The sequence below is a fragment of the Stigmatopora nigra genome, chromosome 5, assembly GCF_051989575.1.
Source record: "Stigmatopora nigra isolate UIUO_SnigA chromosome 5, RoL_Snig_1.1, whole genome shotgun sequence".
In the NCBI taxonomy this organism is placed as follows: Eukaryota; Metazoa; Chordata; class Actinopteri; order Syngnathiformes; family Syngnathidae; genus Stigmatopora; species Stigmatopora nigra.
The window spans coordinates 11,976,906-11,989,431 of NC_135512.1; the positions used below are offsets into that span (position 1 = coordinate 11,976,906).

The window sequence follows — 12,526 nt, forward strand, 5'->3', positions numbered from 1 at the left end:
TCTGGTTTTCTGTTGGTATCTTTAGACCCTTTCGGAAGATGCACTACTGGCATATCTAAGACCTCAGCGTTGGTATCAGTTCCGAGTGGCGGCAGTAAACAGTCAAGGCACCAGGGGCTTCACGACACCAAGCAAGCACCACATCTCCAGTAAAGGTCAGAAGTGCACACTGGAAAACGCTGGGGAATTTAGATAGCATAGAGCTCTGCTATACTGACCTGACAGGGAATTCCAATGTGTTTTAGAAACAAAGTAACACAGCTACCCTCTTCATTTGTGCCAATGTATGATAGATATAATCCCTGAAAGTAACTGAAAAACATTTTTATTTCCTCTTGTTGTTCCTTTTTAGAAGATCTTTAAACAAGAATTAAGATTTATATATTCTGAGTGCGCAAACATATGCAACTATTCATCAGACTAGGTGTTGTCGGTGCTGTGCTAAAATTACAATGACTTTAGGCTCATTGAATCTCTAAGATTTCTTTATTTGTTGACACTTTCCCTGCAGTAAAATTGTCAACCATAGCACAAACACTAATGTTGGCCCTATTACAACCTTCAATGAATAGTCAACATGTTTATTTGATTTTTAGCAGAAATTCTGATGACATTATTAAGACCACATTCACATCTGTGCTTACATACATGAGAAGTTCTCTAGGATAATGACTTGAGACAGTAGTATCTAAAAAAAAACATTACACATTATTTTCGAATTGATTTGTTTTATTCTTGCTAAACTAAAAATCTTATATTTGAACATGACAATCTTTCAGAACTATTTTTTATATATATATATATATATATATATATATATATATATATATATATATATATATATATATATATATATATATATATATATATATATATATATATATATATATATATATATATATATATATATATATATATATATATATATATATATATATTTATTTATTTATTTTTTTTTATATTTCCTCAGTGCAAGGATCATCCTTCAGCTGTTTCCCCTTTTTTTAAGATGACTGTTGTTCTGTCAGCTTTATACTGCTTTTGTACGCGCATCTGTGTGTGTTAAATCTGGTTTTCTGGGTTGAAGGTTAAAGACATACGGACAGACATTCCAAATACCATCTGATAGTAGTCAAAGTTGTGTGTTTCTACTTCATTGGACTGATTAGTCAGGGGCTAGAGGTCAGGGGTTGCAAATCAGGAAACAAGCAGATGTCGAACAGGTTCCTCTTCTGTTTTGAGTCTTTTAAATGTGACCTCACCAGTTGACAGTGCCGCTTGCCTTTGCAAATTCGCAAGTTAATATCGACAGCAGAACTAATTCTGATGTCTTTTTTATTTTCAAATTTCTCTATCAAACACAGGTGAATTTCATCTTGATGTGAGAGAATAAATTAACAAAGGTTTTTGATCAAGAAATTAATATATGCTGCAGCCATCAGATGAAATTCTTAACTTTAAGTCTGTGCATAAAGACTAACCAGACAAAGTCTCTGAGCAATGGGAGGCATATACGGATGTTGTTCTAATAAGGTACTTTTGTAGTTGTAATCAAATACAGCACAACCTATGAGGTACTAACGAGATGCAGACTCTGTGTTGAAAGAGCGGCGACGTCAGGATTTTATTCTCAGAGGCAAATGTAGACTTCCAGCAGACGTCTTTGGTCTACTTTATGCTAGCTACTGAAATGGTTATTGTCATGCTTCTCCATTATCGCTCACCTTTGATACTATTAATCTAATTGACTGAGTCGACTCCAATGAGACCAAGAGGAAATGAGCTTTTTCCTTTCAGTTTATCATGTTCATGTTCAGGGTCATAAAAGGGTCCGGAAAACAAGAATTTCAAAGGTTTTATTTTATTGTGGCAGCACAGATTGTTGCATATTGTTGATTCGAAATTCTTAAATTATGGCTTCCTGCTTTGTTAGATTATTGTGGACAAAGTGAAATCTTTATTTTATTTACGGTATTTTCACGACTATAAAGCGCACTTAAAAGTCTTAAATTTTCTCCAAAATAGACAGGGTGCCTTATAATCCAGTGCGCCTTATATATGGAAAACAAATAAAATGTGCCGTTCATTGAGGATGCCCCTTATAATGTGGTGCGCCTTATATATGGAAAATACAGTATTTAGCTTCTACAGTCAAAGTTTGAAATAGAATAAGGCTGGAAAACAACAAAATCTGTACTGACACTGATAAATGCAAAAAAATATATTGAATAAACAATAGTACTTCAACCAATAGTGGCCTCCACGCAGAATAAAAAAAAATCCCCCCAAAAAAACGTACTGTATTTTCACGACAATAAGGCGCATTTAAGTCTTAGATTTTTCTACAAAATAGACAGGGCGTCTTATAATCCAGTGCGCCTTATATATGGAAAAAATAAAAATGTGCCATTCATTGAGGGCTACTTATAATCCATTGCGGCTTATATACGGAAAATGTCATTCATTGAGGGTGCGCCTTATAAAGCAGTGCGCCGTATAGTCGTGAAAATATGGTATTATTGATGAAAATAACTTTGGCTATTTCGCCGCAGACCCATCTCCTCCTGGACCTCCAACAAATATCCAAGTGAGCAACCAGACTCTGATTACGATTGTTTCTCAAGCAGGATCTCACTTGACAGAAAGGTATTGAGCAAACATAATTACATGGATCATTTTCCTTTCTGTACCTTCTCTATGTACTGCATCTCTATTTCGATGTAATCCTAGTAATTGTTTCAAAACAGACCTCGTGTATGAAATAGTTTCCCATAAAAGAAATATTTTGAACTGCCATTGCACAGCAGTCAAAAGAAGGTTACAAAAGCCACAATAAAATCAGTCGACAAACCCAAGAAGGATTTCACTCAAGCACCAATTCACTTTTTCTTTCCAACTTTTTTTTCTGATCAACAAAAACAGGCCATCACCACAAGGCCACTGTATTCCAAACCACTAACATACCATATTACAAACACCATAGAATGAAAATGCAGAGACACTATTCACAACCTCAACAGAAAAAGCAACAAATTCACAAAGTACAATCCCCAAAAGTATGAGCAAAAGTACTAAATTATGATAATCATCTACATTCTCCAAATCTGGCTATCAAATACATTTTTCTTTATGATTTATTCATTGAAATGTAGAAAAAGGAAATGTTACCTGTTCCAACCCCTACATTGAGGTTAATGGTAACCTCTTATTTAATTTGCTTAGGGAATGGTGATGAATTCAAAACCACTATGGAAACATGTTGTTAGTTTGTCTCCTAGAAATCATTTCCTATCCCCAGACTAATAAAGAGATTACTTCTTTTTTTTTCTTGCAAAAGTCTATGCAGTTTCTTGTTGCTTGGCCTGTTTTGACATCTTGAACTCTTTCAATAGGTCAGGGGGAAATGAGATTGCTGTGGCCATCTATATACACTGGGACCCCCCTGAGGATGGAGACCTGCCAGTTCACAACTACAAAGTCACCTGGATGTCGCGACATAGGACGCACAACCATACACATCCGACGCAAAGAAAAACGCATGAATTACATAAAAACATGCACGCCCGACTTATACAGCCACAAGATCACCAACGGAGTAAGAAAGGAAACAAGAGTAGAGTGACTCAAGGGGTAAGGAAAGTTTCCACAATTATTAGACAATGCAGTCATATTTAATGATTATCTGATTACTCAACATCTGTTGTTGTTTTTTTTTTTCTTACGTGTGAGAATGAAACAGTGTAGGATTTTAAAAAAAGACTGAGAGGCATATAACATCCTAAAGAATCTTTATTTTGTTTGAATTCTATTTTTTTGGTATAACTCACACATTTTTATGCAGTTTTAAGTATACTATTGCACCAACATAAAAGCGCTACTATTTGCACCAAAGTCAAATGTCAGGAAAAATCGGATATTTCCAGTTTTATGCAATACACAGGTTTCAACCGTAAAGGTAACCCTAAATCTTAGGGATCAGGTTAGAGCAGGGGTTAGGGAACTTATGGCTCAGGAGAAACATGTGGCTTTTTTGATCAGTGCATCTGGTTCTTTACTAACCTGTGAGCTAAAATATGGAAACTGCTGATGACAGAACTGAGATATTACATCTAGAACTGCTTTAATCTGAATTGTTTTTGCAATACGTAGACTCTTCTGGAATGCATCCTTTCATTGATTAGCAACAGAATACAAGAATATTTAAAAAAATATTCATTTCTTTCCAATTTAAAAGTGGTGAAATTACCCCAAAAAATTGATAAGGCACTCGTTTACATGTATGTATTTTGACTTTTAAATTCTGTGTATGGCTCTCAAGGAATAATGTTTGGAAATATGAATTGTTTGTAGCTCTCTTAGTTAAAAACGGTTCCCGGCCCCTAGTTTAGAGTTAGGGTTAGAGTTAGGCGCAGGGGTGGCCAAGTCCGGTCCTCTAGAGCCCCTATCCAGTTTTCCATATCTCCGTCCTCTACCACACCTGAATTAAATAATCAACTCATCGACAAGCTGCCCAGAAGCTTGATACCGATCCCGAATATTTGATTATTTGATTCAGGTGTGTTGGCAGAGGGAGACATGGAAAACAGACCGGACAGGGGCCCTCGAGGATCGGACTTTGCCACCCCTACTATAGACACAATCAATGTTTTAATTAAAATGTCTAATAATAATAATAAATTACCAATTTCGTCATACGCAGCTGGGTATGATGACAATTAGGCTTTTTTGTCAAGTCAATGATGACGACAATGCCTGTCAGATTTTATTTTATTTTTTTTATAAATGTCTAATAAGTAAACCAATCACAATATAACCGCTAATTTATTCTGAAATACTTGTCGGCTCATAATTTGCGTGAGTTACAAAATAATTATACGGTTATCTGGTCCAACTGTTGACATCTTAATTCCAAGTTTGATATAAAGTAGTTGAGCACTTCTAATTATCGTAATAATTATTTTTTTGTTTGTTTTTCATAAGAATTTTCATTGTACTTTGCCACGTCAGAAAAGAAAACCAACAAAAAACATGTCTTTGGACTCTTTTAAAGAGCCATACAGTGCTTTGGATATTAGTAAAGCTCTTGTGAAATATTCAGCATTCTCATGTGACATTGCGTGCAATAGTTGTTCAAACTTGTGTTTTTTGGTGTAATTTTGGAGGCATTTTCCCCCCCAGAAAAATGTGAAAACAATTCAAACTTTTACATCTGTCACAAGGTTCTGTTGTATGAATTTTAATGATTGGTGCAGCATGTGAGCATTCACTTCAAGAAAAAAAAAGAATCAACCAGAACATAAACATCAGGGTTTCAGGCTCCAAATGCAAGTTTGCTCATACGGAGTTAGCGATCCTCAGTCATGATGGTAATCCCAGACCGAGCCCATTGCAGCCATTTATCTTTAGTCAGGTCCTCTGTTCTGCATGGCTGGTAGGCCTGGAACTTAAATGAGACCTCTTAACAAGTGTTTTTTTTTTTTTTTTTTTTGCTGGCATCTGCATCTACTTACCAGGCACAAAAAAAACGGTATCATTTCAACAGGTAGCAGCGGGAAAACAGAGAAAAACAATGTTTAATTTACTGTTAATTTTTGTGTGAATCACTGAACATGACACATCACATCTCAGCTATTTTTAAGGCTAGATGTGGGATATTCCATATTAAAACTGCCTTTATAAAGGGAAAGTGAAGGACGCTTCATCAAACATGAAATTCTCTGTGGAATTAGTGGTTATGAAATGTACATTGGTTTCTTTCATATGATATCTATCCTCTAACATGAAGCACTAAAATAGAAATCCAGGCTTATTTTCTTTCTGTCACATTTATGCCAAACAATATCTCTCACTCTCTTGCACACACACACACACATATGCACACTCACACACACACACATTTACACACACATATGCACGCACACACACACACACAAATGCACAGACACACATGCACACACACATATGCACACACACATATGCACACACACATATGCACACACACATGTACACACACACATGTACACACACATGTGCACACACACATGCACACACACACAAATGCACGCACACACACACACATACACACAAATGCACACACACATACACACACATGCACACACATATGCACGCACACACACACACACATATATGCACGCACACACACATATACCCACACATATACACACATATACACACACACGTGCACAACAACACACAAATGCACACACACACATACACACACACAAATGCACACACACACATATACACACACACATGCGCACACACACAAATGCACACACACACATATGCACACACACACACACATGCACATACATACCAAACAACCCATATGTTTTAACTATCTTGGTTGCACTATAAAAATCTCATTTTCTTCTTCTAGTCACCAAGAAACCTAACTCAGGTCTGTGATTTTCTGCCTTACACGCAACACACTCAGGTACACACAAAACGGGGAAATGTTCATGCAGACACAGACACGCAAAAAAGCATGTTATCGTCTAAGCATCTCTTTGTTGTGGCTGGTTCAGGTCCACACTGGCAGACAGATTTGATTGACTTAAGAGTCAGTAATGAGCTGTCACTCATACTGCCGACTAATGCAGAACAGGACTTGACTGTCAGTCACACACACGTCTCTTTAATGTGTGGCGAAGAGGAGGGGAAGATTAATTTTGAGCAATATATAAAGGCAGTCAAGATGAATATAACATTGAATGTGGTGGTTTATGAAGCCACACATTTTTGGCATCATTTCCGTAGGATATGAATTAGGAACCTGAAAAAATATTGGAACAGATGTAGAGTAATGATTTTTTTTCCATTTTCATGTTGTGTTATAGGTGCAGTGTGAGCTGTGGCTACAGGGTCTTCTTCCTGATACTTCCTACTTCCTGTCTGTACAGTCAGTAGCCTACTGGGGTCAGAAAAGACTCAAGAGCCCAAGAGCACACATTGCTTTTACGACAGTCTCTTCAAAAAGTAAATCATATAAAACATCCTCTCTGACCTGTAACATATATTATACCATTGCATTATTGTACAATACAATGACATTCCAAAAACTGCAAAAATACTGCCTTTACAAACTTGAATGATACTCACTGAGGCCAATCTATGAACAAATGTTGTCAACCCAGCCCTACCTTAAACATAAACTCATGCACAGTTTCATATTTCATATCACAAAGTTCCAAAATATACTTTTTTCTTGGATAGTACTACTTTTTCTAAACATGAAATTACTCTTACCATATTTTCTTGCATATACAGCATATTTGTCGCAAAAAAATGATGATTTAATAAAGGGTACGGCTTATATGCGCATAAATTGAACGAAACGCCATAATGTATGACAATGCAGCTGATACGGTCATTTTTTTTCCAAATAGAGGAAATATAAATAGATAAAATGCTAAAGAACGTTTATCTTGATGTCTATGAATGAAATTTAAGCAAAAAAAAACTTATCTTGCATAAAATGTGAAAAAAACGTACTTATTTGTGCCTGCCATTGCTCGTGAAAATTGTGAATCGTTGAATTCAACGATTTTAAAGCAATTTTAAGGGTACAGTTTATACGCAAAGGCAGCTAATATGCAAAAAATAATATGGTACATTGTATATTTCTAAAATTATGAAACGTATTGCAAAACTATATTCATCAGTACTTCTCACCTGCACACATTTACACTTGGAAATGTGGTTTAAGAGATGTAATCTCTATTAAAGTGGAACACTAGATGACTCCTCACTCACTGGATGAGTCATCAGGGAAATTATATAAAAAATAAAAAAGAGTGCTGTTTTTTCTGGACCCTAAATCACACTTTTCTTTTTGTTTGGCTTGGCTTGCGACTTATACTCAAGTGTTTCTGTTTTTTTTTCACCCTGACAACCTCTTATGTTGTATTTTTGGCTCTATTTATCTGAAAAACTCGTATGTTCCGTTAACAGATATACATATTTAGCCGCTTTTTCTCTGTTTTACTATTATTATACTATCATATAAAGAGAATTCATGATCTTCCATTTGAATGTGTCAGCATGTTTTGGTTACGTCCATGTTACTAATCTCACTGGCACATTCAGAGTATGGAAACTAGGAAGTTAAATCACCATCCAAGCAACTAAGATATTTATCAGCGACCTGTCGGTTACCCTGGCACGGTATTTTATCCTAACTGCACTTCAATTATTCCCGAAATATCGTTCCAATTTCACTTGGAGCATGTCAGCATTTTTACTTTTTAAAGTAGTCCCACAGTAAGTTGATGATGAGGTGGAAAGTTCGGATGAAGACTATAAGTGTCTTTGAATGAACTACAGTATGACATTGTCTAGTTTTGCCTTGTCTTTACTACTTTGCTGGATTTTTCCAGAATGACTGCACAATATAGGAATCTATTTTTAAATATTTGTCATTTATTTTACATTTTAAAAACATCTTTTCTCCATCAGATATTGCCAAAAGTGAGGACTTCACCAACGAGCTTCCATCGGCGTCTTCTTCGTCATCTCCATCCCAGTCCTTGCCTCCCTCCCTCTCATCCTCCATCCCATCCCCACTTGACCTTCCCCCATCCTCTTCTCTTCCTCAACCCGACTCCCCTCTTGGCCATGCCGTACTTGAGGACCTTCGCTTGGAAGTTGCTGCCCCCCATTACTATAGTGGTCAACTACAGGTCAAGGTGTTCTGGAAGAGGTCTAACTATGGTGAGTTGATCAAGACACAATGCAATGGAGGACATTTTCATAGCATTACATCGCAATGGCGGACATTTTAATGTAATTTTCTTATACAGTGGTACCTCAACATACGGGTGCCCCAGCAATTTGCATTTTTCAGTGTTTTTTTTCCCCGTTAGTCAGCGCGAATGGCGGAGCAATCGCTGATGCGAGTATATAATACTTCTCGTTGGCAAGTGGCCGTACGTTATCCTATTGTGAGGACATTTGTTTGCATCATTTTCGGAATATTTTGAAGGGAATACAAAAGCAAACAACCCTCGATAGGTTTCATCTGAAAGTCAGGGTGGAGGCGGGGCAAATAGAGCCAACTCGAGAGAAGAAAGGTATAAAAAATTAAAACAAAATTAGAATTAAGTTTAGTGTTCAGTTAGATTAAAGATATTTTTGAGTGTGTCTGCATCGTAATCCAAGTTTATTTAAATTTAGTTATGTTATGTTACAAGCGCGTTGCCATGTTAGCTGCCTGTTTTTTAATTAAATGATCCCATAAAACAGTGGACACCTGTGGCCTATTGTAGTCTGATTTGGTTTATACATGATCAAATCCAATTTTATTTAAATTTATAAATGAGGCCATAGTCTATTGTGCCTTATTGTACAAAAATTATGGGATATTAACACGCAAAGAGCTCTATAGTCTAGTATAAAAATCAATTAAACTAGACTGGATTATTAACAGCAGGGTTGGAAAAGTAGTGATAGAAATGATGCTACTTAAAACCGTAAAAGAAGTAGAATAAAGTCATCGTTACTGTAATTCTAATGTTAAGAAAATGTCAATTATTTAACATAAATGCAGCAACAGTAAAGGACCAGAACCTCTTTTGTATTGTATTGTCATCATGTATATTTTAATCTTAAATATTTATAAAAAAATATGATTATTTCATAATTTCTGTTTTCCAAAACTAAAAACCTGACTTTTTAATTTTATTATTCATGTGGGTATGTTTAACTTGTAGGCTATGAGGGACAAAAAGGGGAAAAAAAGGTTCACATCCTATTCTATGACAAAAATATTGTGTTTTGCTGCTTTCTTTGAGTAACTCCTACATGCTCCTAAGTAAACATTGACCGAAAATAAGCTCTTGATTGAATAGAGGGTACAGTTGTATAGGAATTTTAGCTGTGAGTTGTTTCTCCCGGCTTCCGCTTCTGATCCAATCTACAGTTATCAGCGTTGGACAAAATGTAGCTTGAGAAATCAAACCAAAGGGAATGTCGCCACTCTCTTCTCTCCTGTAGATTTTGGCAGCTGAATGGGTATAAAATGAGTAACATATCACTTTTGGCCATCATTTAAAAAAAATAATGTACAAAAACAGGATTTTAACATGTTGATTTTTCACCTACTCCCTCAATGTTTCTTTTATTTTGTTATTTTGCAGCCAGAAATCGTCACTCCGGACCATACATTTTACGGTGGCGCCCACATACCTGCAGCACTAATGTTACAGGCACTGAGGGCACAGCAAGTGTGCAGGTACAATACTTTTAACTGATTAATGATGTGTCGGATTGGGTGTTTTGGTGGCCTCTATCTTCTGTGTTTTTGGAACCATGTCTCCTAGCCATCATCACTTTGTCTAACCTCACTTTTGTCATCATTGCCGTCTCAGATTTCTTTGCTTTGGAATGTGTCATCTGCACAGACACCAAATAATAGGAGGGAATAAAAAGCAAATAGCACCTCTAGGAGGTGTGAATGCATTCAGTAACAAGATTAAACATGATTATTCACAGCGCAAAGTAAAAATATGAAAGATAGATGATGTTGTGATCATTATAATCTAGTAATGTGTCTTTAAAATGGGTGTCTTTTGCTTTTTTAGGTGAAACTAATTTTATGTTGCTATTTGAATTGGATTTTTTTGTGCGTCGAACAATATTTTATCATTGATACGTCATTGTTCACTTATTATTAACTGCCAAGTTCAAATTGTTGTGAATGATTTTCATTGCAATATGAAATACATTTCATAAAGGTTTAAAGAGGGAAAAAACAAGCAATAATGATGCTTAAAACACTTGTAAACCTTTCCCTCCAGGGTACTCATTACACCATTAGAGGCCTGCTGTTTGCATGTAAGTATTGGGTAACTGTGGCAATGAAGACTGGTCCTGAACTGAAAGCTGTTGCCTGGGTTACTACCCCAACTTGCTCCTCCATCAAGATTAAAGGAGACAACACTTTGTCATGCAGCTCTGAAGGTACCATCATATTTCGATTTTTTATTGTCATATTCCCCTTTTTGATAACCAAAATGGCAAATTCAGATAGCTATTTGTTTTAAAAGTGTCATCACACACATGAAAGCTTAAGAACAAGTTCTACTGGATGATGTTTTGAACTCAAATATTTCCCATCCTTGTATCAGAGCGCCCTCCAACAGGCAAAAAAGTGATATTGCGTCCAGAAAGACTGACTGCAGATTTCCAGACTGTCAATAGTACACTGGTGGCTATTTTTCGCTGGAGGGTATCCCAACATGCACTGGACTTGGCGCAAGTTCAAGGGTTCCAATTTACATGGACACTGCTGTCAGGTGTCACCTTTGGCGAAAAAGGTCGTGAGGATACTCTCATCTCTCAGACACAGACAATTGCATCGGTGAGACAATAAATGCTGTTTATACCGACTGATGTATTATTTATGTGTCATCAATTCTTTATGTTTTTTACCTTTCAGTCTCAGCGAGCAGTGATAGTTCAGGGCCTGCAGAATAACAGTGTTTACAAGGTACAACTGCAGGTTTTAACACCCGAAGGAAACAATGGTGCTGCAGTTTTCAAGACTTTTCACACTCCTGTACTGTGAGGTATGTTTTTTCTACATAAAATATATTGGAAAAGGCTTAATTTTTTATTTTTTATCAAAAACTTAACCCTCTTTTTTCTCTTTCAGGTCTAAGTACAACAGGACTCTTCTACACCACTGTTTGTTACCAACATTTACTGTATTTGCAAACATTATTTCAGACAATTCGTTTTTTTAAGTAGTAAAATTAATTGTATGAAAATTTTCCCTTTTTTGATTGCTTGACAAAGCCCAAATCATTAAAAAAAAAACAACGGTGGATACAATCCAGCTTACACTATATTGTTTTTAGTACATTAAACTGAAGACATAAACTAAATTTTCCATTTAAAAAAGGCAATCTATGACACTAAAGTCTAATGTGCTGGACAATGTTTTTGTCTATTATTACGTATAAATAAAGAATCCCAATAGAGAATGTTTTAGCACTGACCTTATGTACAAATAGAAATGTATAGCTCTAGATTGTGTTTATTGCGGTTGGACTGTAACTGCTATCTTTAATGTAGTTGTTTATGCTGGAGTGAATGCAAATATCCAGTATTTAAGATATGTTTAACTTCAAATATCTGTACTCAAATGTGTATAAATATTTGTGTGATATACTATCAGTTGCAGTAATATGCATCATGACTTTTCCACAGTTTTTGCTGTACTTGTGGAAGAAAAATAATTTGTTTTAATTATCCTTCGTGTTGGCTTGTTTTATTATGTATTTTTATATTCTATGTTACTGATGTTAATTTTTATTTTGTGCATAGTTCCTTGTACTCTTCATCTCATACAGCTGACGTATTTATTGTTTTATGTCTTTATTTTTTCTAATTAAATACTTTCTAGTGTGTTTGGGATTGATCTTTGCTTTGTTGCATTGTTAGAGGACACTTTAATTTTCCTGATTTTATACATAACATTGGTCATAATGAGAAAATCATGTGC

General features: G+C 35.8%; 1 protein-coding gene across 2 annotated transcripts in view; it reads left to right on the forward strand.

Moving 5' to 3' along the window:
• Positions 1-12,431, forward strand: part of anos1b (anosmin 1b) — a 31,838-nt gene extending 19,407 nt beyond the window's left edge. For both annotated transcript variants that reach the window (XM_077717052.1, XM_077717054.1), the window contains exons 6-15: positions 26-155; positions 2,553-2,646; positions 3,393-3,630; positions 6,861-6,999; positions 8,479-8,733; positions 10,158-10,252; positions 10,818-10,980; positions 11,148-11,380; positions 11,459-11,588; positions 11,675-12,431. In XM_077717052.1, coding sequence (XP_077573178.1) covers positions 26-155; positions 2,553-2,646; positions 3,393-3,630; positions 6,861-6,999; positions 8,479-8,733; positions 10,158-10,252; positions 10,818-10,980; positions 11,148-11,380; positions 11,459-11,587 — 1,476 coding nt within the window. In that variant the 3' untranslated portion in view covers position 11,588; positions 11,675-12,431. The remainder of the gene's footprint in view (positions 1-25; positions 156-2,552; positions 2,647-3,392; positions 3,631-6,860; positions 7,000-8,478; positions 8,734-10,157; positions 10,253-10,817; positions 10,981-11,147; positions 11,381-11,458; positions 11,589-11,674) is intronic.
• Positions 12,432-12,526: the final 95 nt, after the last annotated feature.